General features: G+C 38.0%; 1 protein-coding gene and 1 long non-coding RNA gene across 3 annotated transcripts in view; one reads left to right on the top strand and one right to left on the bottom strand.

Annotated features, from left to right (window-relative positions):
- Positions 1 to 14006, top strand: part of LOC139760661 (ADP-ribosylation factor GTPase-activating protein 1-like) — a 65415-nt gene extending 51409 nt beyond the window's left edge. For both annotated transcript variants that reach the window (XM_071684151.1, XM_071684150.1), the window contains 2 exons: positions 2289 to 2466; positions 8699 to 14006. In XM_071684151.1, the coding sequence (XP_071540252.1) occupies positions 2289 to 2466; positions 8699 to 8806 (286 nt within the window). In that variant the 3' untranslated portion in view covers positions 8807 to 14006. The remainder of the gene's footprint in view (positions 1 to 2288; positions 2467 to 8698) is intronic.
- LOC139760664 (uncharacterized) overlaps positions 12916 to 23196 on the bottom strand; it is a 70561-nt gene continuing 60280 nt past the window's right edge. The window contains exon 3 of the long non-coding RNA XR_011715380.1: positions 12916 to 13729. This is a non-coding gene — a long non-coding RNA (uncharacterized lncRNA). The remainder of the gene's footprint in view (positions 13730 to 23196) is intronic.

Here is a 23196-nt window from a genome sequence, read left to right as displayed (position 1 = left end):
ATCGAGTAAGTAACGTAAGGGTAAGAGAGATGTGTGGAAATAAAAAGAGCGTGGTTGAGAGAGCAGAAGAGGGTGTTTTGAAATGGTTTGGGCACATGGAGAGAATGAGTGAGGAAAGATTGACCAAGAGGATATATGTGTTGGAGGTGGAGGGAACGAGGAGAAGAGGGAGACCAAATTGGAGGTGGAAAGATGGAGTGAAAAAGATTTTGTGTGATCAGGGCCTGAACATGCAGGAGGGTGAAAGGAGGGCAAAGAATAGAGTGAATTGGAGCGATGTGGTATACCGGGGTTGACATGCTGTCAGTGGGTTGAATCAAGGCATGTGTATGGGGGTGGATTGGGCCATTTCTTTCGTCTGTTTCCTTGCGCTACCTCGCAAACGCGGGAGACAGCGACAAAGCAAAAAAAAATATATATATATATATATATATATATATATATATATATATATATATATATATTTTTTTTTTGCTTTGTCGCTGTCTCCTGCATTTGCGAGGTAGCGCAAGGAAACAGACGAAAGAAATGACCCAACCCACCCCCATACACATGTATATACATACGTCCACACACGCAAATATACATACCTACACAGCTTTCCATGGTTTACCCCAGACGCTTCACATGCCCTGATTCAATCCACTGACAGCACGTCAACCCCGGTATACCACATCGATCCAATTCACTCTATTCCTTGCCCTCCTTTCACCCTCCTGCATGTTCAGGCCCCGATCACACAAAATCTTTTTCACTCCATCTTTCCACCTCCAATTTGGTCTCCCACTTCTCCTCGTTTCCTCCACCTCCGACACATATATCCTCCTGGTCAATCTTTCCTCACTCATTCTCTCCATGTGCCCAAACCATTTCAAAACACCCTCTTCTGCTCTCTCAACCACGCTCTTTTTATTTCCACATATCTCTCTTACCCTTACGTTACTTACTCGATCAAACCACCTCACACCACACATTGTCCTCAAACATCTCATTTCCAGCACATCCATCCTCCTGCGCACAACTCTATCCATAGCCCACGCCTCGCAACCATACAACATTGTTGGAACCACTATTCCTTCAAACATAGCCATTTTTGCTTTCCGAGATAATGTTCTCGACTTCCACACATTCTTCAAGGCTCCCAGGATTTTCGCCCCTTCCCCCACCCTATGATCCACTTCCGCTTCCATGGTTCCATCCGCTGCCAGATCCACTCCCAAATATCTAAAACACTTTACTTCCTCCAGTTTTTCTCCATTCAAACTTACCTCCCAATTGACTTGACCCTCAACCCTACTGTACCTAATTACCTTGCTCTTATTCACATTTACTCTTAACTTTCTTCTTTCACACACTTTACCAAACTCAGTCACCAGCTTCTGCAGTTTCTCACATGAATCAGCCACCAGCGCTGTATCATCAGCGAACAACAACTGACTCACTTCCCAAGCTCTCTCATCCCCAACAGACTTCATACTTGCCCCTCTTTCCAAAACTCTTGCATTCACCTCCCTAACAACCCCATCCATAAACAAATTAAACAACCATGGAGACATCACACACCCCTGCCACAAACCTACATTCATTGTATATATATATATATATATATATATATATATATATATATATATATATATATATTTATACTATTCGCCATTTCCCGCATTAGCGAGGTAGCGTTAAGAACAGAGGACTGAGCCTTTGAGGGAATATCGTCACTTGGCCCCCTTCTCCGTTCCTTCTTTTGGAAAATTAAAAACGAGAGGGGAGGATTTCCAGCCCCCCGCTCCCTTCCCTTATATATATATATATATATATATATATATATATATATATATATATATATATATTTATTTATTTTGCTTTGTCGCTGTCTCCCGTGTTAGCGAGGTAGCGCAAAGAAACAGACGAAAGAATGGCCCAACCCACCCACATACACATGTATATACATACACGTCCACACACGTAAATATATTCATATATATATATATATATATATATATATATATATATATATATATATATATATATAGCAAAGAAGGTTTCATACCATTCATTATTATTGGTATGCTTTAAACTGTTCATTTGTTACCATGGACTTCTGACAAGCAGTACCTTTTTATGCTTCGCTCAACTTTTGCTAGGGAAGCCAAAGTTTGAGCCTGTATGTAATATTAGGGTTTTAACAAATATAGTAGAGAATTTTATACCTCTGAATAGAATAGTATTTGTTGTAAAAAAAAACATTAGATATAATGTATTGTAAGGGGTGATTATTCCACTGCCAGGTCAAATGATGGCTGGGGAGATGACAATTGGACAAGTGACTGGGGCAGTAGCAACAACAGCAAAGCCTCTTCCCCAACACAGACAAGAATGGATTCTCCTGAGCCGTCCCCAAATGCACGTATCTCCAAGAAGAATGCCAATAACAGTAGTAAGAAGAGTAAAGGCTCAACCAAAAAAGTAAGTTTACATATTCCTCCATTTTTTTAATGAAGCAATATATCTTCCCCCTGTACAAGGATTTTAAATAGGTAAGACCTTAAACTCTTCAAACATTGTGAACTGAGTATCCCATGTGGGATACCTGTCCTTTTATTATTAAACATCAGGTTACTTGTAATTTTTCTATCATGAAAATGGCAAAAAAGTGAAATTTTTTGTTTCCTATCATAGAATGAAAGAAATACATGTAAAAGTATAGGACCTGTACAAACATAGAAGCTTACATAACTTATATGGTATAGTGATGAAGTTAACAAGTAGATCCACAGGCATAGGAGGCAGTGGGATGGTGGAGGAAGGTTGCATGAGGGTGATACAGTGTGGGGTTGACCCTCATGATTTAGATTTGCTAAATGAGTCATATCACTATTTATTGTTACTATTTACACATATATACTTTTACTTACTCACATTTACAAATATTTATGTATTAGTATTTTTTCACATTTGTTTACTATTTCCCACATCAGCAAGGTAGCTGTCTTGTGAAACCAAAAATCACAGCCCCTTTTCTCAATCATGCTCCACAGACCTTTCCATGCTTTCCCTCAGCTGCTTCACATGCTCTGGTTCAATCTATTGACAGCACATCACCCCCTGTATATCACATCATTCCAACTTATTCTATCCATGCTTGCCATTCACCCTCCTGCATATTCAGGCCATGATCACTGAAAATGTTTTTCACTCTATCCTTCCATCTCCACTTTGGTCTCCTCCTCCTTTTCCCCTCCACTTCTGACACTTATATCATCCTCTCCTCAGTCATTATCTCCATATATTCAAATAATTTCAGCACCCTCTTACCCTCTCTCAACCACACTCTTCTTATTATCACACCTCTCTTACCCTTTCAGTAGTTACCTGATTAACCCACCTCACACCATATTGTCCTTAAACTATTAATTTCCTACACATTTATCCTCCTCTGCACATCCTTATCTAGAGCCCATGCCTCACATCTATACATCATTGTTGGGACTACTATACCTTCAAAGATATCCATGTTGGGACTACTATACCTTCAAACATACCCATGTTGGGACTACTGTACCTTCAAACATACCCATGATGAGACTGCTATACCTTCAAACATTCCCATTTTTGCCCTCCCACATAATGACCTCCCTTACCGCACGTTCATTGATTCTCCCAGAACATTCGCCCCCTTCACCCACCCTTTGACTCACTTCCACTTCTACATTTACACTTCAGAATTGCTCCCAAAGAGTGGTAGTCTAATGAAAGAAGCTATAGTGATCAAGACATCACCTAGTAGCCATACAAATGTCACATCCATTCTCTTGCATCATGTGTAAAGTACCAAAACCACAGCTCCCTATCCACATACAAGCCCCACAGTCAGACCTTTTCATGGTTTACCCACTTCCCCTTGTACTCTTAGCTCAACTTCTGACACTTATATCCTCTGTGTCAACCTTTTTGGTTTACAGCTTCTCCTTGTACCCTCAACTTCTGACACATATATCCTCTTAGTCAACCTTTCCTCACTCATTCTCTCCTATGTCCAAACCATTTCAACACACCCTCTTTTTATTACCACACATCTTTCTTACCTTTTCATTACTTAATCAGACCATCTCACACCACATATTGTCCTCATATATTTAATATCCAACACATCCACCCTTCTCTGCACAACCCTGTCTATAACCCATATAATATTGTTGGAACTACTATTCCTTCAAACATACCAATTTTTGCCTCGAGATAATGTTCTTTCTTTCCACACATTCTTCATCATTCCCAGAACCTTTGCCCCCTCTCCCACCCTATGACTTGCTTCTTCTTCCATGGTTCTATTCACTGCTAAGTCCACTCCCGGATATCTAAAACATTTCACTTCCTCCAATTTTTCTGCATTCAAACTTAGATCCCAACTAACTTGTCCTTTAACCCTGCTGAACCTAATAACCTTGCTTTTATTCACAATTACTTTCAACTTTCTCTTTTTACACACTTCCAAGCTTAGTCACCAACTTCTGTAGTTTCTCACTAATCAGCCACCAGTAATGTTTGGTGAACAACAAATGACTCACTTCTGAGGCCCTCTCATCCCCAACAGACTGCATACTTGCCTCCCCTCTCCAAAACTCTTGCATTTACCTCCCTCATCACTCCATCCATAAACAAATTAACCATGGAGACAACACCCTTACTGCAGAGCGACCTTCACTGGGAACCTATGACACTTTCTCTCTTCCCTTGATAAGAATTTCTCACTGCTTCTTGCAGCCTACCTCCCACACCATATATTCTTAAGATCTTCCACAAAGCTTCTCTATTAATCCTATCATATGCCTTCTCCAGATCCATAAATGCTGCATACATATCCATGTGTTTTTCTATTTCGCACACACATTTTTCAAAGTAAACCTCTGATTCACATATCCTCTACCACCTGAAACCATACTGCTCTTCCCCAACCTGATGCTCTGTACATGCCTTCACCCTCTCAATCAATACCCTCCCATATAATTTTCCAGGCACACTCAAAAAACTTATGCCTCTTTAGTTTGAACTTTCACCTTTATCCCCTTTGCCTTTATGCAGTGGCATTATACATGCATTCCTCCAATCCTCTGGCACTTCACCATGATCCATACATACTTTTAATATCCTTACCACCCAATCACCAATTCAGTCACCCCTTTTTTGATAAATTCAACTGTAATACCATCCAAGGCTTTCACCACCTCTTCTCTTTTTACCAAACCACTTTCCCTGATTCTTTCACTTCACATACCACCCCAAACACCCTACATCTGCCATTCTATCATCAAACACATTTAACAGTACTTCTAAATAGTAACTCCATCACTTTCTATTATCACATCCCCTAATACACCTTCACCGATGTTCCCATTTGTTTTCTTGTCTTTCACACATTACTTTCTTCCAGTGCATCTTTTTTCTTCTAAAGTTTAATGATACGCTCTCTATATATATATGGTGTGGGAGGTAAGTTGCTAGAAGCAGTGAAAAGTTTTTACTGAGGATGTAAGGCATGTGTACGAGTAGGAAGAGAGGAAAGTGATTGGTTCCCAGTGAATGTCGGTTTATGGCAGGGGTTTGTGATGTCTCCATGGTTGCTTAATTTGTTTATGGATGGGGTGGCTAGGGAGGTGAATGCAATAGTTTTGGAAAGAGAGGCAAGTATGCAGTCTGTTGGGGATGAAAGGGCCTGGGAAGTTAGTCAATTGTTGTTCACCAGTGATACAGCACTACCCATCTGGGTTTAGGGAGGGTTAGTGACAGCTGCTTAGTGAGCCAGCACTTCAAAGTGGTTGTTAAGTTGCACTTCTCTGATCCAAGTAGCTGTCTTTTCTCTTTGCCTCACTCACATGTCGATTACTGGCATTTTGTCCACAAACATACGATCTTTCGTTGTCGCACATCACTCACGCAGCTTATCCTTTGTAACTCTAGATTTTCCTGCGGTCATCACTTTGGGTTAGCCCTGCCTTTTGGCTAAATGGTAAGAGCAGTAGATAGTAGTAGGTAGGAACATTTTGGCAGGAGCATTAGGTAGAAGTAGTAGGTAGGATTATTAGATAGAAGTAGTAGGTAGGATTATTAGTAGTAGTCAATAGGAACATTAGGTAGGAACCTCTGAAGACTGCATTAGGCTAAGAAGTGGCACTGGAGTTCACTAGTTATGGAAACTACTGATTGCCATGGCCATCCCCTTGAGGGAGTCCAATTGGAACAGGCATCAGAGTTATAGATAGATAGATATACATGCTGACAATAGACTGAGCTAGGGAATGTGAGGCAAATAGGGTAGACCACTGAAAGGTCTGTGGGGCCTAGTTGTGTATAGGGAGCTGTGGTTTCGGTGCATTACAAGCCACTCTAGTAAAGCAAGAGCCACTTGTTTGTAACATAAGATATGCTACTGTTAATGTATAAAATGGGTAATGTGAAAAATTTATTGATTTATAGTTATTTAGGTTTATTTTTATTTTATTTATTTTTTTCTGTGAAAAATTGTTATTGATTTATACTTATTTAGGAGATGGAGTGAGTATTTTGAAGGTTTTTTGAATGTGTTTGATGATAGAGTGGCAGATATAAGGTGTTTTGGTCGAGGTAGTGTGCAAAGTGAGAGGGTTAGGGAAAATGATTTGGTAAACAGAGAAGAGGTAGTAAAAGCTTTGCGGAAGATGAAAGCCGGCGAGGCAGCAGGTTTGGATGGTATTGCAGTGGAATTTATTAAAAAAGGGGGTGACTGTATTGTTGACTGGTTGGTAAGGTTATTTAATGTATGTATGATTCATGGTGAGGTGCCTGAGGATTGGCGGAATGCTTGCATAGTGCCATTGTACAAAGGCAAAGGGGATAAGAGTGCTCAAATTACAGAGGTATAAGTTTGTTGAGTATTCCTGGTAAATTATATGGGAGGGTATTGATTAAGAGGGTGAAGGCATGTACAGAGCATCAGATTGGGGAAGAGCAGTGTGGTTTCAGAAGTGGTAGAGGATGTGTGGATCAGGTGTTTGCTTTGAAGAATGTATGTGAGAAATACTTAGAAAAGCAATTGGATTTGTATGTAGCATTTATGGATCTGGAGAAGGCATATGATAGAGTTGATAAAGATGCTCTGTGGAAGGTACTAAGAATATATGGTGTGGGAGGCAAGTTGTTAGAGTGAAAAGTTTTGTGGGAGGCAAGTTGTTAGAAGCAGTGAAAAGTTTTTATCGAGGATGTAAGGCCTGTGCACGTGTAGGAAGAGAGGAAAGTGATTGGTTCTCAGTGAATGTAGGTTTGCGGCAGGGGTGTGTGATGTCTCCATGGTTGTTTAATTTGTTTATGAATGGGGTTGTTAGGGAGGTGAATGCAAGAGTTTTGGAAAGAGGGGCAAGTATGCAGTCTGTTGGGGATGAGAGAGCTTGGGAAGTGAGTCAGTTGTTGTTCGCTGATGATACAGCGCTGGTGGCTGATTCATGCGAGAAACTGCAGAAGCTGGTGACTGAGTTTGGTAAAGTGTGTGAAAGAAGAAAGTTAAGAGTAAATGTGAATAAGAGCAAGGTTATTAGGTACAGTAGGGTTGAGGGTCAAGTCAATTGGGAGGCAAGTTTGAATGGAGAAAAACTGGAGGAAGTAAAGTGTTTTAGATATCTGGGAGTGGATCTGGCAGTGGATGTAACCATGGAAGTGGAAGTGAATCATAGGGTGGGGGAGGGGGCGAAAATCCTGGGAGCCTTGAAGAATGTGTGGAAGTCGAGAACATTATCTCAGAAAGCAAAAATGGGTATGTTTGAAGGAATAGTGGTTCCAACAATGTTGTATGGTTGTGAGGCGTGTGGGCTATGGATAGAGTTGTGTGCAGGAGGGTGGATGTGCTGGAAATGAGATGTTTGAGGACAATGTGTGGTGTGAGGTGGTTTGATCGAGTAAGTGATGTAAGGGTAAGAGAGATGTGTGGAAATAAAAAGAGCGTGGTTGAGAGAGCAGAAGAGGGTGTTTTGAAATGGTTTGGGCACATGGAGAGAATGAGTGAGGAAAGATTGACCAAGAGGATATATATGTCGGAGGTGGAGGGAACGAGGAGAAGTGGGAGACCAAATTGGAGGTGGAAAGATGGAGTGAAAAAGATTTTGAGTGATCGGGGCCTGAACATGCAGGAAGGTGAAAGGCGGGCAAGGAATAGAGTGAATTGGATCGATGTGGTATACCGGGGTCGACCTGCTGTCAATGGATTGAATCAGGACATGTGAAGCGTCTGGGGTAAACCATGGAAAGTTCTGTGGGGCCTGGATGTGGAAAGGGAGCTGTGGTTTCAGGCATTATTACATGACAGCTAGAGACTGAGTGTGAACGAATGGGGCCTTTGTTGTCTTTTTCTAGCACTACCTCGCACACATAAGGGGGGAGGGGGATGTTATTCCACTTGTGGCGAGGTGGCAGTGGGAATAAATAAAGGCAGACAGTATGAATTATGTACGTGTGTATATATGTATATGTCTGTGTGTGTATATATATGTGTACATTGATGTATAGGTATGTATATTTGCGTGTGTGGACGTGTATGTATATACATGTGTATGGGGGTGGGTTGGGCTATTTCTTTCGTCTGTTTCCTTGCGCTACCTCGCAAACGCAGGAGACAGCGACAAAGCAAAATAAATAATGTTTATTTTTATTTTATTTATTTTTTCTCTTTCAGGAAGGAAAAGCAGAACAGGAGCTGCTGGTTGACATTGGGAACAGTGGTACCAAAGGTCATACTTGGGACAACTGGGATGATGATTGGGAGAAAGTGGATGGACAGTGATGTGTGTCATGTCATTATAAATGATGCAGAAGAAGCAACTTATCATGGAAATAATAAGGTTCCACCTTGGCTTATTAAAGTGAGTTCTGGTTTCCATTATTTATTTACGTATTGCATTTTTATTGCATACAAAATTGTACTTTCTAAAGTGAAATTTCCAAGGTAAAGTGTTGATACTTTTTGAAGTGCAACATGTATAAGTAGAAAAAAGGGATGTACAGTGTATATGTATAGATTTTACAACATTGTGGCAGTGTTGTGTAGATATAATGGGAAATACAACTTTTTAAAATTTTAAAGATTTAACTGAAAAATTAAATGTACCTCAGAGGATGAATCATTAAGAGATACCACCAAGAGTGTAATGAAATGAGAAGCAATATCAGTTGTATTGCTTGCAAACTGAATTTTATAACATACCTCATGTTAAATTTACAAATACTGTTCAAAGATTTTTCCATGGAAATGGACAATTTCAGCATGATTATTCCACTTAGAGTGGCTGCTGTTGATTAATTATGTAAGTTTGGGTGCTTTTCTTTATCTCTCATTAGATAGTTCTGGTATTTCACACCTCATAATCTGGGAATTTTGTGCAAAAGATTAAATTAATGGTTGGACATATGGGAATATGGTGCAATTTTTTTACTGTGGAAGTATAATTATCATATATTCTTGTGCATAAGTAGTGTAAGCAGTTATAAAGTTTGCTTTTATTTTAAGATTTTTTAATAAAAGATAAGGAAATACAAATTGGGTACCAAAGTCATGTAGTTAGTAAGATTCTGGTTTAACAATTTTATTTCATTTAACTTGCTCAATGACAAGCAGCACAAGTAGTGGGAAAAACAGCTCCAGAACATATGTCCATAAATTTTTTGTGCCTTTTGATTGTTATGTCAGTATTATAGATAGCCATGTTAATGGATACACATTTGACAAAAACGTTCCAAATTTTCCTTTTTCAGACGAAAAAAAATGTATGTTTGGGTCATCATAGCATACTAATTAAGGGGGCTTTAATTAAAAGCTAGTAACCCAGGTCTTATCTCTTACACTATTTTTTTATTATCATACAACCCCTAGACCTCTCACAAAGGGTTCTTGGGGCTATAAAAACCATGGGACCTTCCATCATAGGGCTTCTGCACTTCTAAGATTCACTACACTTGGTAGTAGAGTCAGGATTGATTCCTTTTAAGTGAGAAGTTCTATGACTAGACTGTACTCTCTTTTGTCTAGTGACAGTGATACAACCATGCCAGAGGTGACCACTTAAGGTGTAACCTCAAGTAGGCAGAGCCTGACAACACCTCTTGCATACTAAATAGAACTGTTCAGTGTTGTATCATGCTTAGATGCATTCACTCTAACACCCAAAGGCTTTGAGCTTGTTATTGTTTATCCAGGTGAGCTGGTAAGAATTACTTTCATGAACTAAATTGCATCGTGTAATAGGTAAATGTCAGCAAAGTGTGGTGGTGCATCAGATCTAATTCTGATCACTGTAAGTGGGATAATAAAGTAATTCATCCAAGCTACATGACTTTATAAATTTAAATGTGGTAAAAATGTCAATACAGAGGCAGGGTGGTTTATTTCATATTCCCAGTAGAAGTTCATTTAATACACATGAACACCATATCCATTATGCTTGTAACATGCGATTATATGTCTGTGCTCTCAGGAGAGAGTGAGAATTGGCAGTTTCTCTTCTCTTGTTACTTTCAATGCTTATACCAGTAGTGCGTCTTACCTTCAGTAGTTGTGGTGTATATATATATATATATATATATATATATATATATATATATATATTTTGAATTCATCTTACTTTTGAAACATATAATGGAATAGGGATGGTTAGAGCTGTTACTTTAATACTTTATGTTCTGCATGTAACCTAACAATGTGCTTCATACTGATCACGTTCTCATTCTGTATTCGTATAAACAGAAGGAACGTGTAGATCTGTACTTACAATCAGTCCCAGTATACTTACTCTGAATCTGTATTAATCTGTATGTATAGAACATGCACAAAATCCACCAAACTTAAGATATAATCAAGTTTGGAATTAGACTATCAATACTGTATCCATTAACTCATGCCAGATGATGATCTTACCATTTGGGGTATTGTTACACTCTTTATCCTTGAGTAACAAGATTTTTTCTTATCAAAATAATTTATCTTAAACTTTCATCCCTCAGTCTCTGCAGTAGTTCTTTAAAATTATATTTTAAAGCTTTTAATAAAAAACTTGGCAGATTTTTACCATAAGCATTATGTTGCCTGTTTCAAGACAAACTAGGAGACAGCAGTATGACATTCTCAGCTTCAGTTTTGGGTATTAAAAACTAACATTTACCATACTGAAGAACAATTATGTAAAGATTTAATTTTCTAAGGACATACATATCTATCATGATTTCATTGTGTTCTCATTCTTTACTTTTAATAATATTAATTGTGATGTGCCAATACTTTTAGTACATTTAGTTTTTGACAATAATTTGTCCTATAAAAATTGATTGTACAGTAATTTGATTAAGTACAACTTAGGTATAGCATGAGACCACTGAGAGTTTATGAATCAAATGGGATTATTATTATGAATTACATTTTTCTTTATTATGGGCTGGACAGTTTTTACAGTCAGTACACATACTGAAAGAATTTTGTCACTGAATTATTAGTTGACATAGCAAAAACATTGCAAGCCTTAACATCATTTTAATTCTATATATTTTCATACATTATTTTTGCATCTTACATTTGTGTTTACCTGTATTATTGAGACTACCTGTATTATGGTCCCAAATGTTAATATAATTTTATGGACCTTAAGCGTCTATAGCATTAACACCTCAGAATTTCAAAATGTAATTAGATAATATGAACATCTATTATGTAAAAAAATAAAAGTGGGTGCTATTGCAATATCATGAAACATATTTTATAAAATATTTCAAAATTTTGACTTCTACTCTATAGATTCTTGACCAGTCAGCATCATAGATTAATACAGGAAGCCCTTGATTAGTTTTGAAAACCATTGTTTTGCATTTATGTCTAAACGAATTACACCCAGTCCTTGATTAATGTTACCATCTTTTTGTAGTTATATTGTTTCCATTCAAGATATGGCAATGTTGTGCTCTTTACTATGGCTGACTATATAAACTGTATTTGGAACATCTGGACATGAGAGAAAACTATGACGTTAGGCATAATTAACTTTCTGAAACTAGCAAACTTGCCTCTGACATTGCCTGGGTATATTTGCTTCTTAAAACTACAGTAAGGACTAATGTTAAAGATTTCTTTAAAGATTAAATAATTTTCAAGAACTGTGACTGCTTCACCTTTTATTCAAATTACTAAACACTGAATTGTATGCATAACCAATATGAAATGGTTATTGAGTTCAGTATTTGGATGGTTGATCAGCATCAACAGCAGATGCTTGTGAGTACATGAACGTACTTGATTATAGGGATGGCAAAGAGTTTATCAGAGGATTTGAAGAGAGATTCTGATGAAAGTTCAACAATGAAACCTTTCATTAACATTTATTATTGCCATTTAATATTCATTTGGTATGGTTTCTGACCTTGCTTTTCCATGAAATATGTTTCTGATTTGCTGTTTAAGAAAATAATTCCAATTTATAATATTGCATGCATTGCATAACCCTGCATTGTTTTGATTAATGTCATGTTTTCAAGAATGCTTTGGTGAAGTTAATCAAGGACTTCCTTTATTTTGCATGAGCAAAATCTGTCGTATTAGGTGCTAACTAAATATTTTTCAAAGCAGTAGGAATCAATAATGCTTGGCCTGCTATTAAGTCAAATGTTATTTCAGTTGGCATGATATCACTTTGGTCATCTATTACTTTGTAATGAAAAGTATGTATAGCAACATCATATATAATATTTTTCTAATAATTTTTATTATTCTACTGTATATATTTTTTCTCCTTTTTGCACATAATTTCATTCATGCAGTTAGTACGTTAAGAATGGATGGTTATTTTATTAGGTATTTGATATATATAAAATTGTGTTACATACATTTATCAAAGATGATCTTTTGTTGAAGTATTTGTTTTCATAGCCCAAATTATATCAACTACTTAGATCTGGTCTTCATTAGGCAGTTTTTTTTTTTACATTTACGATCATTAATGCACACTGCTTATTGGCACTTGAATGTTTTTTTTTCCAAGATTTAGTTGACTGGTTCCTGCACCATCATTAATACTTCATTCTTGTATTTAATTATTTTGTATAATACAAAAAAATAGTAAAATAAAATTATTCTCATGCTGTAATGTGCCATTGGGTGGGTGATTTTATGGCACATTAATTTGGTAAGTATGCAGTACACTGGGAAGTAATGTGGCTGGCAATAAATACGAATGAGGAAGACCTGTATTGACAATCTGAAATTTATCTGACAAGCTTTGTAGCCACATGGTCACTGGACATTCATGAAAGAGGTGTGGATTATAAATTATAAATGGATGTAAAAGTACACTTTAACGAAGGGTTTTTATATGCCATGAGGCTAGAAGGAAACAACTAATTCTTTGAAACAATAATGACCGATTCTTTTGATGCTGTGATTGATGTCATCAAATACATATAAATTCTACTGCTTTAGTTATCGGAAAACCATGTTATCAAAATTATGATGACTTGTGCCACTATTTAGAAGCTTCAGCAGAATGTGCTCTGGACAGTCTTCTGTAAGCTTTTCATTTCCAGCCACATATTGGTTGACCCATACACACTTACCTGTTCAGTCATCCTTTCTCTTGCATTCAGTGCAAAGTTCATCTTGCATTTCACTGAATAACTGTTCACAAAATATCTTTTTCCACCACTTTTTCACCTCGGCGAACTTTGTCATCCCCTGTAAGACAGCAGATTTATAAGACAGGTACTTTTCCTTCTGTAATATATATATATTATATTGACACCACTCCTTACAACATTCCTGTTTTAAGTAATAAATCCCTACCAGACTGGTTCAAGAAATAGGTCATGCTTGTAACACAATTTATCTTAGGTGTTTAACAATTTCTGTTTTCATTTGTAACTTACAACTTTATGAAATTTTACTGTAACATACATTTTTATTACAAGAAAGCTAACTGATTGTGTATATGTTAATAGATTTTGGGATTTAAGTGTTTGTTTATCTTATGACTCCTTTTTCTTTTCTTTAAATTTTATTTTTGAAAATTATATAGTGCATTGCACACAATGGCTAGAAAGTGGATGCGAGTGAAAGAGGCTATTTCTTTGTTCCTGGTGCTAATGCAGACAATGGTGAATAAGTATAAAAAAAAAAATACACATTTTCAGTGGCAATGGCAGTGCAATTGGCATTTATTTGTTCTGACACCTGTGAACTGAAAGCATGTTTACTTGTATACTGTTCAAAGGTTTTTGAGAGAATGAAGATATCACTCAAATTTATAGGCGACATTACTTTTGGTTATTTCAGAAAACCTTACTTTTATTTTGTTTCACACCAATGCACAGCATTCATACCTCGAGTTCCTATTTCAAAACAAGTTTTGATTCTGTCATCAGGCAGTGTTATGAAGATGTCATTCATCATGGCAGGGGTTCTAAAACTGTAGGCTGTGACCCACTGCTGAGTCACATCTGGGGTTCGTGTCGGTAATGGAATGACTCCATCAAGTAAATGCATATTTTCGTAATAAGCTCTCTTACTTGCACTGATATGGAAAGTGTTTGAAGTAGTAGCATTAGTTGTAAAAATTATACTTTGTAAAGTTAATGTATTGTGTAGCCGGACAGTGGGAGGCCAGTTTTTGGTAAAAAGATGACAAATAGCTATATGAGGGTTCCTGGGATGATTTATTTTCTTTCAAAACTTGTTGCTTGTTGCAGTTAGACAGATATCCGTAAGGACATGGAAGGGAGATTGTTTTATATTAAACTATGATGGGTTGGGGAAAGTGAACAATGCAATGAGTGGGTTGTGGGTCAAGTAAGTTTGAGAACCCCTGTATTATGCCATGAGGATTGCTTGATCATTGTAACTTCATTACACTATATGCTGACAGTTCCTTTAGTATGAAGCTACATTTCCCATTACAAAGTAAGAAGATGTGGTATTATTTTTTTCTTTTTGTATAAAACAGCCATCCATACTTTTGCACCTTTTACATACTAACAGATTTCCCTATGTTCGAAGAGAAAAAGGTGGAGGAAGATATATTACAACCTTCAAGTTTTTAAACTGATGCGATATTGTCAATAATTATTAAATTTTCCAAATGCACAACACTACATTAACTAGAAAATACAATAAAACATTAAGCAAGAAACAAGTAATATAGGATGTGAAGAATACCTACTTTAGTAACAATGGTGGAAGAATAGAAGAAGCAGAGTAAAGAATAATCAGTAACAATTGTATGGAACAGTTTGAAAAATTTTAAAACGTTAAAGAAAGGTTAAGATATGAGGCATGAATTTTAGGTAAAATTCATTCCTCATAATGCACATGTTGGTAATCAAATCAACAAACCCTTATTAGTGTGCTTGTCTTTCCTTCTCTTAAGAGAAAGAAAAAATGTTTTCCAGGCAAAATTAAATACCTACAAGTAGTTTTTTTTGTTTTTTTATACAAATGGTTAAAAATAGCTCCTGGTGTACCTGATACTGAAACCTGAACAATGTCCAAAACAACAGAGAATAAAAATAATAAGCAAGCAACACATACAGTTTCTTTCATACACATAACATGAAATGAAGAATGAAACTGGAAATTAGTACTTTTATAGTATAAGAGAGGTGGATAAATGGAAGAGAATGACTGAGAACACGGTTAATGCACATGGCATGCATGAATTTAAGCAGTGCATGCTAATGGGAAATATTCAAGATATGGGGGCCCCATAAGTATAAACTGCCCTTCCTGCACAGTTAGACTGCTAATTACACAGACCAACACAACCATAAACAAAAAAGTTGAAGATGATTATTTACAGAATTCAGAAATACTTAAGAAGCAAAACTAAGGAAAAGGAGCATTTGGAAAATTATGAAAATTCAAAAAAGGATTTAAATTAAAGTTTATAGCCTAAGGAGAAGAGAAAGATTTAAACCACAATTTATGCACTGCAAAAATCTAAGGAAATAAAGTAAACACACTATAACTAAAATCTTGATAATATGGACGAAACAGAGTAATAAAAGCCTACAAAATTCCCTTGGATTACATCCAAAAGTTTTCACTTAAAAATACAAAAGAGCCTATCAAGGAAGCTGGCAAACTTCTAATGCTATGCTACAGGAGACAAGGAACGCTCAACAAGAATATAAGTGGGTTATATGGTTCCAGACAAAACTGACTGGCAATTCTGCAATGCATGTGGCAGCAGGAAACAGCTTTTGTTAAACAAGTGTCATATGTGGTAAACACAATGCACTAATCCTATCGTGTAGCAACTATGACTGGCAATTCTGCAATGCATGTGGCAGCTGGAAATAGCTTTTGTTAAATAAGTGACATATGTGGTAAACACAATGCATTAACCCTATCTTGTAGCAAAGTCTTATCAGCCACATTTACTCTTTCTATATATTTTCCATACATTCATTATTTTTCATAACTTTAATTTTCCCATCTTCATGAGGTAGCATCAGGAACTTTTCACTTAAGGTGTAACCATCTGCAGACTGAGTCTAGTCATACTTCAATGTCTTCAGCACTCAATTCTTCACAAAAAAAAAAAAAAAAAAACATTCTATATCTACCCACCATCACCCATGTAGAAATAAAAAGCTTAACCCTATCAAATACTTCAACAAATTACAATCACAGATCCTTACATCTCTCTCCTCACTCTCTACAAAACACATTCACACCCAAATGAGCCAGCATGCACTAGTCATACCCCTCCCAACCTAGTTTTAAACACCACACCCACCAGACATTCAACCATATGCAACTATGTTCTCTGACATACAAGTTAGAGTTAGGCAAGCTACACTTGGCTCACCAGCACTCTGGACATCATCCATGCTGAAAAAACTATAAGCACCTATCTAGCATATCTCATGACCCTTCGTACTCATGATAAAACTAATACAATTATGACAATGAACACATTGCTCAAATGGCCCTCATTTTCTAAGCTCACAACATCACTTTCTACATTATGAGCTATGGTCCCTCCCACTGGAGGAGCCCTATGAAAGGTAGAGGGGACTCCTTGGGCAGGGAGTAAGTCTATGTATATCACTGGTGTCTTTCTGGTAATATTTTTCTTATTACTTCCATCACATTTTGTTTTCTTTTTCCTACTCCTTTCAAGCACTACATGTGACATCTGACTTTTTATTGCTGATTATGTCATAAAAACGTTCCTCCAAATTAGATTTTCTAACAGATAGATAGGAAGACAATTCTGGGGAGAGGGGAGAAAGAATACTGCCCAAGTACCTCTTGTATGTCGCAGAAGGCAACTACAAGGGCAAGATTGGGAGGCTGGAAATCCCTCGCTCTTGTATTACTTTTTGCCAGAAGGAACAAATACATTATTTTTCCTAGTGTTTGAGAATGCCAATTTGGAGTTGAACGTGAATGGCTAATATAAGCATGGAAGATGAAACACAGATATTCCATCACAACCAGGTATTCCTTTTGCTTCATATATATAGATATTATTTATATATATTTGATTATACATGATCACCATTTCCCGTGTCAGCGAGGTAGCGCCGGGAAACAAACAAAGATCGGCCCATCCTCTCGTATGCACACACACACATATATATATATATATATATATATATATATATATATATATATATTTTTTATTTTTTTATTTTTTTATTATACTTTGTCGCTGTCTCCCGCGTTTGTGAGGTAGCGCAAGGAAACAGACGAAAGAAATGGCCCAACCCCCCCCATACACATGTATATACATACGTCCACACATGCAAATATACATACCTACACAGCTTTCCATGGTTTACCCCAGACGCTTCACATGCCTTGATTCAATCCACTGACAGCACGTCAACCCCGGTATACCACATCGCTCCAATTCACTCTATTCCTTGCCCTCCTTTCACCCTCCTGCATGTTCAGGCCCCGATCACACAAAATCTTTTTCACTCCATCTTTCCACCTCCAATTTGGTCTCCCTCTTCTCCTCGTTCCCTCCACCTCCGACACATATATCTTCTTGGTCAATCTTTCCTCACTCATTCTCTCCATGTGCCCAAACCACTTCAAAACACCCTCTTCTGCTCTCTCAACCACGCTCTTTTTATTTCCACACATCTCTCTTACCCTTACGTTACTCACTCGATCAAACCACCTCACACCACACATTGTCCTCAAACATCTCATTTCCAGAACATCCATCCTCCTGCGCACAACTCTATCTATAGCCCACGCCTCGCAACCATACAACATTGTTGGAACCACTATTCCCTCAAACATACCCATTTTTGCTTTCCGAGATAATGTTCTCGACTTCCACACATTCTTCAAGGCCCCCAGAATTTTCGCCCCCTCCCCCACCCTATGATCCACTTCCGCTTCCATGGTTCCATCCGCTGCCAGATCCACTCCCAGATATCTAAAACACTTCACTTCCTCCAGTTTTTCTCCATTCAAACTCACCTCCCAATTGACTTGACCCTCAACCCTACTGTACCTAATAACCTTGCTCTTTTTCACATTTACTCTTAACTTTCTTCTTCCACACACTTTACCAAACTCAGTCACCAGCTTCTGCAGTTTCTCACATGAATCAGCCACCAGCGCTGTATCATCAGCGAACAACAACTGACTCACTTCCCAAGCTCTCTCATCCCCAACAGACTTCATACTTGCCCCTCTTTCCAAAACTCTTGCATTTACCTCCCTAACAACCCCATCCATAAACAAATTAAACAACCATGGAGACATCACACACCCCTGCCGCAAACCTACATTCACTGAGAACCAATCACTTTCCTCTCTTCCTACACGTACACATGCCTTACATCCTCGATAAAAACTTTTCACTGCTTCTAACAACTTTCCTCCCACACCATATATTCTTAATACCTTCCACAGAGCATCTCTATCATATGCCTTCTCCAGATCCATAAATGCTACATACAAATCCATTTGCTTTTCTAAGTATTTCTCACATACATTCTTCAAAGCAAACACCTGATCCACGCATCCTCTACCACTTCTGAAACCACACTGCTCTTCCCCAATCTGATGCTCTGTACATGCCTTCTCAATCAATACCCTCCCATATAATTTACCAGGAATACTCAACAAACTTATACCTCTGTAATTTGAGCACTCACTCTTATCCCCTTTGCCTTTGTACAATGGCACTATGCACGCATTCCACCAATCCTCAGGCACCTCACCATGAGTCATACATACATTAAATAACCTTACCAACCAGTCAACAATACAGTCACCCCCTTTTTTAATAAATTCCACTGCAATACCATCCAAACCTGCTGCCTTGCCGGCTTTCATCTTCCGCAAAGCTTTTACTACCTCTTCTCTGTTTACCAAATCATTTTCCCTAACCCTCTCACTTTGCACACCACCTCGACCAAAACACCCTATATCTGCCACTCTATCATCAAACACATTCAACAAACCTTCAAAATACTCACTCCATCTCCTTCTCACATCACCACTACTTGTTATCACCTCCCCATTTGCGCCCTTCACTCAAGTTCCCATTTGCTCCCTTGTCTTACGCACTTTATTTACCTCCTTCCAGAACATCTTTTTATTCTCCCTAAAATTTAATGATACTCTCTCACCCCAACTCTCATTTGCCCTTTTTTTCACCTCTTGCACCTTTCTCTTGACCTCCTGTCTCTTTCTTTTATACATCTCCCACTCAATTGCATTTTTTCCCCTGCAAAAATCGTCCAAATGCCTCTCTCTTCTCTTTCACTAATACTCTTACTTCTTCATCCCACCACTCACTACCCTTTCTAATCAACCCACCTCCCACTCTTCTCATGCCACAAGCATCTTTTGCGCAATCCATCACTGATTATATATATATATATATTATATATATATATATATATATATATATATATATATATATATATATATATATAGGTGAGTTTGAATGGAGAAAAACTAGAGGAAGTGAAGTGTTTTAGATATCTGGGAGTGGATCTGGCAGCGGATGGAACCATGGAAGCGGAAGTGGATCATAGGGTGGGGGAGGGGGCGAAAATTCTGGGGGCCTTGAAGAATGTGTGGAAGTCGAGAACATTATCTCGGAAAGCAAAAATGGGTATGTTTGAAGGAATAGTGGTTCCAACAATGTTGTATGGTTGCGAGGCGTGGGCTATGGATAGAGTTGTGCGCAGGAGGATGGATGTGCTGGAAATGAGATGTTTGAGGACAATGTGTGGTGTGAGGTGGTTTGATCGAGTGAGTAACGTAAGGGTAAGAGAGATGTGTGGAAATAAAAAGAGCGTGGTTGAGAGAGCAGAAGAGGGTGTTTTGAAGTGGTTTGGGCACATGGAGAGGATGAGTGAGGAAAGATTGACCAAGAGGATATATGTGTCGGAGGTGGAGGGAACAAGGAGAAGAGGGAGACCAAATTGGAGGTGGAAAGATGGAGTGAAAAAGATTTTGTGTGATCGGGGCCTGAACATGCAGGAGGGTGAAAGGAGGGCAAGGAATAGAGTGAATTGGAGCGATGTGGTATACCGGGGTTGACGTGCTGTCAGTGGATTGAATCAAGGCATGTGAAGCGTCTGGGGTAAGCCATGGAATGCTGTGTAGGTATGTATATCTGCGTGTGTGGACGTATGTATATACATGTGTATGGGGGGGGTTGGGCCATTTCTTTCATCTGTTTCCTTGCGCTACCTCGCAAACGCGGGAGACAGCGACAAAGTATAAAAAAAAAAAAAAAAAAAAAAAAAAAAATATATATATATATATATATATATATATATATATATATATATATATATATATATATATATATATATATATATATATTCTTTCTTTCAAACTATTTGCCATTTCCCACGTTAGCGAGGTAGCGTTAAGAACAGAGAACTTGGCCTTTGAGGAAATATCCTCACCTGGCCCCCTTCTCTGTTCCTTCTTTTGGAAAATTAAAAAAAAATAATGAGAGGGGAGGATTTCCAGCCCCCCGCTCCCTCCCCTTTTAGTCGCCTTCTACGACACGCAGGGAATACGTGGCAAGTATTCTTTCTCCCCTATCCCCAGGGATAATATATATATATATATATATATATATATATATATATATATATATATATATATATATATATATATATATATATATATATATTCCTGGTAAATTATATGGGAGGGTATTGATTGAGAGGGTGAAGGCATGTACAGAGCATCAGATTGGGGAAGAGCAGTGTGGTTTCAGAAGTGGTAGAGGATGCGTGGATCAGGTGTTTGCTTTGAAGAATGTATGTGAGAAATACTTAGAAAAGCAAATGGATTTGTATGTAGCATTTATGGATCTGGAGAAGGCATATGATAGAGTTGATAGAGATGCTCTGTGGAAGGTATTAAGAATATATGGTGTGGGAGGAAAGTTGTTAGAAGCAGTGAAAAGTTTTTATCGAGGATGTAAGGCATGTGTACGTGTAGGAAGAGAGGAAAGTGATTGGTTCTCAGTGAATGTAAGTTTGTGGCAGGGGTGTGTGATGTCTCCATGGTTGTTTAATTTGTTTATGGATGGGGTTGTTAGGGAGGTAAATGCAAGAGTTTTGGAAAGAGGGGTAAGTATGAAGTCTGTTGGGGATGAGAGAGCTTGGGAAGTGAGTCAGTTGTTGTTCGCTGATGATACAGCGCTGATGGCTGATTCATGTGAGAAACTGCTGAAGCTGGTGACTGAGTTTGGTAAAGTGTGTGAAAGAAGAAAGTTAAGAGTAAATGTGAATAAGAGCAAGGTTATTAGGTACAGTAGGGTTGAGGGTCAAGTCAATTGGGAGGTAAGTTTGAATGGAGAAAATCTGGAGGAAGTAAAGTGTTTTAGATATCTGGGAGTGGATCTGGCAGCAGATGGAACCATGGAAGCGGAAGTGGATCATAGGGTGGGGGAGGGGGCGAAAATCCTGGGAGCCTTGAAGAATGTGTGGAAGTCGAGAACATTATCTCGGAAAGCAAAAATGGGTATGTTTGAAGGAATAGTGGTTCCAACAATGTTGTATGGTTGCGAGGCGTGGGCTATGGATAGAGTTGTGCGCAGGAGGATGGATGTGCTGGAAATGAGATGTTTGAGGACAATGTGTGGTGTGAGGTGGTTTGATCGAGTAAGTAACGTAAGGGTAAGAGAGATGTGTGGAAATAAAAAGAGCATGGTTGAGAGAGCAGAAGAGGGTGTTTTGAAATGGTTTGGGCACATGGAGAGAATGAGTGAGGAGAGATTGACCAAGAGGATATATGTGTCGCAGGTGGAGGGAACGAGGAGAAGTGGGAGACCAAATTGGAGGAGGAAAGATGGAGTGAAAAAGATTTTGTGTGATCGGTGCCTGAACATGCAGGAGGGTGAAAGGAGGGCAAGGAATAGAGTGAATTGGAGTCATGTGGTATACTGGGGTTGACGTGCTGTCAGTGGATTGAATCAGGGCATGTGAAGCGTCTGGGGTAAACCATGGAAAGCCGTGTAGGTATGTATATTTGCGTGTGTGGACGTATGTATATACATGTGTATGGGGGTGGGTTGGGCCATTTCTTTCGTCTGTTTCCTTGCGCTACCTCGCAAATGCGGGAGACAGCGACAAAGCAAAAAAAAAAAAAAAAAAAAAATATATATAAAAATATATATATATATATATATATATATATATATACATTTCAATGTATACATATATATATATATATATATATATATATATATATATATATATATATATATATATATATATATATATATGTGTGTGTGTGTGTGTGTGTGTGTCAAATATAAAAACAATATAAGTAAATTTTTTTTGTATCTCTGATGACCATTCACTTTGGGAACCCCCACAAGGGGATGGCCTTGGCAAAACAGTCTCCATAAATGATGAATTTAGTGTGTATCTCTTCACACTCCTTGAAATGATTTTTGTCTAAACATAATGCCTTACTTTGTTTTTAACATGATGAGAATGTTATGAAGGTTCCAAAGCAACAGAAAGTGACATAAACAGAGCAAATTACCAACTCAAAGAGAACTCAACACCAAGACCTGATGGAATAAGCCCCCCTGCTTGTTTGCCATCTCGTGTTAGCAAGGTAATGCAAGGATGAGAGAAATGAGAGGCCTTGTTTGCTGATATTCATTCTCTACTGGTAATGTGTAATGC

The sequence above is a fragment of the Panulirus ornatus genome, chromosome 37 (genome assembly GCF_036320965.1).
Source record: "Panulirus ornatus isolate Po-2019 chromosome 37, ASM3632096v1, whole genome shotgun sequence".
Lineage (NCBI taxonomy): Eukaryota > Metazoa > Arthropoda > Malacostraca > Decapoda > Palinuridae > Panulirus > Panulirus ornatus.
Note: the sequence above shows the minus strand (reverse complement) of the source record. Positions and strands in the feature narration are given on the sequence as shown.